Below are 4,801 nucleotides of genomic sequence, written 5' to 3' on the forward strand. Positions count from 1 at the left end.
ATATTTATTATTTTGAGTAAGTATTAATTTTTCTGTAAAAACATGATCTTTCGGTTTTATTTTCTTCTGGTATTTACTTAAATAACTATCATCTACAGTTAAATGTTCTGGGCAATAAGGTAAGTTTCTTGTTTTAAACTTTATATTTTCAGGATATTCTAAATCAACTACAAAGAAATAACCAATTGGTGCTTCATCTTTTAAACTCGCAATTTCGCTTTCCATATCAGTTTTATCACCATTTTCAACTTCTGTTAATATAAAATTTTTATATGGTTGAGGTTGCATCATTGCCCAACCATATAAATTATTGGCGTCAATATATAATAATTTATATTCATCATTTGCTTTAAAATACCTATCTCCCATAACACCACTAATTCCACCTCTAATTGATTTTTCAAATAATAAAACCATGTCTGGTTCTTTTAATAAATCTAATTCTACATTTGTGTATTTTAAACCACATTGCCAGGTTAAACCAGGACTAGAGTAGCAATAACAAGGATCAACATTAAAATGATTCAAATTTACCTCTCTAAATTTTTCAAATATGTCAGCCAATATCATAACATCTGATTTTAAATATAAATCAACTAATTCACCATGATTTTTGATCTTAAAATGGTTCCAAATATTTAATGTTCTATTAAACACTTCGTCTTTCACATACTCCTCTTTTAATTGATCATAAAATTGATCTTTTAATAATTCTGTTACATTAAAATCATTGTGTGTTTTATAAAATGAATAAGGAATTGCACCTTTATATCTCAATAATTTAAAATCTTGTTCATTTGGATAATAATATCGAGTTATTATAAAATCATTATCAACTAAACTTTTTGATAAATTATCTAATGAACTTGCTAGAAATCTATAAGAATCTAAAAATCTAATGCAACCAAATTGAAATGAAATAAAATTTTCAGATGTTTTAGCTAATAGTTTAAAATCATATTTTCTTACATTTACACCATTCATAGCATTATATTCTTCTATTTCTTGATTAATTGCGCCCAATTTTCCCGATAATTGTTTTATAAATAATAGATGGGTATCATAGCCTGATAAATTATGAAATAATATTGGTACGAAATTAACTTTCTTAGCTTGTAAATTGCAATCTTCATGAGCAGCTCCACGATATTTTGAATTTAAATGATCGTGATCTCTAACTTTTTTATCAAATGAATAAAAACGTTTTTCACAATAACAACAATGAGTTGCATAATTAAAATCAATTTCATCTTCTTTTGTCATAACTATTCTTTTATTTTTGTTAAATAATTTTGCAAAATCACTTTCTAATTCAATCATTTTGTCACAAAAATCATTAACTACACTTTCATATAATTCAGGATAATTTGATTTGATGTAAATTCCATAAGCAGCAGCTCTTTGGTGAACTTTTTTAATTGTATTTATAATGGATGGGTCTTGTGTTGTGTCTTCATTTAATTCATTTCCTTTATCCATTGATTTTAATAATTGCTTTTTGTTATATATTTCTTTTCTATCTTGATCGGTTAATTCTTTATTCAACGATTCAAAATCCCCATAAATTACAAATGGAACAATATTCTTAAATTTTTGATTAGTAAATTTCAATTTATAATCTTTTTCCGTTGGCATTATTAATTTACAAAAATCTTTATTATCACATAATTCTTTATGTTTTAATAATGTATTCTCAGTCATAAATTTAGATAAACATTTTCTACATAAATAAATTTTATTATGGTGATCACTTTCTGTTCTAAAGAATAAATCAATTTGTTTCATCATCATAATATTCTGTTAAATATAAAGCTTCCAATGTATAATCTTTAATATTTTCACCTTTTGTATTTGGTAATTGCATTAATTCAAATACATTTATTTTTAAATTATTAACTTTTTCTATTTTGGGTATCATTTTTATAGTTACTGGATATTGATCAATTTTATATAATGTTTCATATTTCCGGTAATATGTTATTCTACAAACATTTTCCAGTGTTGGATGTAAGCAACTAATAATTGACCATTGAAAACATTTATTATCTTCATTTTGAATATTTATTACTGCTTTTGTTGTAAATGGTAATTTAATATAAGATGATGCTTTAATATCCTTTTCTGTTGTAAAGTTTGAATCATTTTTAAACATTTTATTACTTTTTGATGTTTTATTTCTTTTTGTATTATAAACATTTAAATCTAAGTATATAATTTCATTCAATGTTAAGCCAGAACCCTCAAAATATCTTTCTTCAATATGACGTTTAAATTCATTAAATATTTTTTCTAACTTCTCTTTTATTTGTATTTTTGAAATTATTTCTTCAGAAAGTGTTTGAATATTATAATCCATTTTATCTTCTGACTTTAAAAAACTTACTTTTCCCAGAGATACTAATTTTTGGATATTCAACATCTGTTATCAAATCTAGTATTTTTTCTATTATTTCATTAAATTTACTATAATCTTCTATTGTTGTACCTTTAAAAAATCTAAATATAATAGCTGCAGGACCAATTTTACTACGTAATCTTTCTAATATTTCAATTGTATCTTTTATTTCTAGTGAATCAATATAATTTCTAACATTTTCCATGTAAGGTTTATTTGAAAAGGATTTAGTTTTTGAAGTTGGTTTTTTTACTTGTTGAGGTTTATCATCAAAATAATCTTTTCCTTACAAACTTCACATTTTATTTCATCCACATTCATATTTTCTAATCGTTCTTTTCTTTCACATTGGAATTTTCTGGAGTTTCAAAATCTATAACATTTTTTATATGATTTGAAGATTTTTCATATTTAGATTTATTAGATTTATCGATGTATTTTTTACAATATGGGCAATAATATTGATTTTTATTAACATTATTGTTTTCTGTCTGGTACTCACTCTCTCCCATTTATAAGGAAAAAAAATTACTTGTGGTGATGAGTGGTGTCTCGTACTCTCGTACTCTGATCTGAAAGCCTACTTTCCCTATTACTGGAGTATTCTTCTTTGAATCCTTCGATCTGATATCCTCGAATTATCTATTCTTCGATGTTTAGTAACTCATCTGCAGACAGCTCGCCTTCACTCCTCTCAGTTTTCGGTACTCTACAATTGTCGATGAATCTGTGTACCCACGCATGAACGCGCAATAGACGATTCCATTGTGAATATCGTTCTGGATTCAAACGCCAATCTTCGTCAGTTTCTTTAAGTTTGATAAGCATCGTGAATTATGTCTCCCTGGAGATGAATTCTTGCTTCAGTTCTTGTTTGGCTACCTGGCTTGTCTCGACTCGATTCACTGACCACTCGTCTTCATTCTTCACGAGAAATCTTGGACCAGTCCACCATATACTATTTTCATCCGCCAGTTCATCTGCGGTCATACCCTTCGATGCTAAATCGGCAGGATTAGCTTTCGTAGGTACGTATCTCCATTGTGTTGGTCTGGTCTTACTTTGAATTTCACCGACTCTGTGTGCTATAAACGTCTTCAGAGTTCTACTTCGGTTTCTAATCCACCATAACACATTCAAACTATCTGACCAGAAGATGACTTCTTTCATATTCATCTCGTATACCTCAGCAATTCTTTCAACCAGACGCAATCCTAGAATAGCTCCCATCATTTCAAGTCTTGGTATGCTACCAGACATTAAAGGAGCGACTCTAGACTTAGCTGCGATCATTCGGCTTGAAACTTCGTCTGCACCCTTGTACGTGCACACCACGTATACAACTGCACCGTTAACATCTTGTGATGCGTCTACAAATGCGTGTAGTTGGTGTTGCCTCCGATGCGACTCGTATGCACCTAGGTATTCTTATCTTGTGCAGATCGTCTAGTTCTGCAAACCATTTCTTTATCTTCTTCTCAAGATCTGGATTCAGCTCTTCGTCCCATTCTACACCGTCCACCCACATCTCTTGCATGATTATCTTAGACCGTAAGATAAATGGAGTGAGAAATCCGAGTTATCTTTGATAAAACCTTTCTTTTGGTGTACGCAAATCCTTCATCTGGACTTATATTCTACTGATTTGACATTTGAAGTATCTTATATTCTATCTAGAAATGATTTGTTGTTCTCACTGTGTGGTTGTTTACTCTCCATTTATAATTCATATTTTTATTAAAATTGATTGACACGCTAGAATCCCAGAACTAATTAAAAGTGAATATTATCATTATAGAAATGAAAATGTTATCAATCATTTTTGTGACTTATTAATTGAGTATGAAATCAAATTTAGTAAACTATTAGACAAAAAAGACAAAACTATATGGATTATATTAACAAGGAATTATATGATCAGAAGATTTCACATAGAGATTTTCAATCAGTTGATGATGCAATGAGTTTATATAACGCGGTAACCAATAAAGAAAAATTACATCTGTATAAACCTAAATTATCAGATTATTATACCCCAAGTAAAGAACAACAGAAATATGAAATAATATGGATTTTAGGTGGAACAGTTATTGTATTATTTGTTGCTTATAAATTTACTAATTAGTAATTTCTTTTTGCTAAATAAATGGATGATAAAGTTGATAATATTGATATTATTCCTCATGATATAAACAAAACTAAATTAAAAATATATTTAGAAAAACAAATATTAAAATTTGAAAGTGACTTAAAGATAAAAAAGAAAAAATATTTTAAAAGTAAAATTATATATTATTTTATTATCAGTGGTTCGGTTACAATTAGTTCTGAAATAACATTTCTAGCAATATTCAGTCCATTAACACCTTTAGCTATATCAATTGACGTGCTAGGATAAGGTACAAG

At 28.0% G+C, this 4,801-nt stretch overlaps 1 protein-coding gene across 1 annotated transcript; it reads right to left on the bottom strand.

The window, feature by feature from the left end:
* Positions 1-3,229: 3,229 nt before the first annotated feature.
* Positions 3,230-3,688, bottom strand: LOC141906257 (uncharacterized). The gene has a single exon (XM_074795502.1). It carries the CDS (start codon positions 3,686-3,688, stop codon positions 3,230-3,232), a length of 459 nt encoding a protein of 152 aa, XP_074651603.1.
* Positions 3,689-4,801: the final 1,113 nt, after the last annotated feature.

This window comes from Tubulanus polymorphus, chromosome 5 (genome assembly GCF_964204645.1).
Source record: "Tubulanus polymorphus chromosome 5, tnTubPoly1.2, whole genome shotgun sequence".
Lineage (NCBI taxonomy): Eukaryota > Metazoa > Nemertea > Palaeonemertea > Tubulaniformes > Tubulanidae > Tubulanus > Tubulanus polymorphus.

What these genes read in the sequence shown, in the direction of transcription:
- LOC141906257 (XM_074795502.1), bottom strand. Translation starts at nt 3,688, where the DNA reads ATGATCGCAGCTAAGTCTAGAGTCGCTCCTTTAATGTCTGGTAGCATA.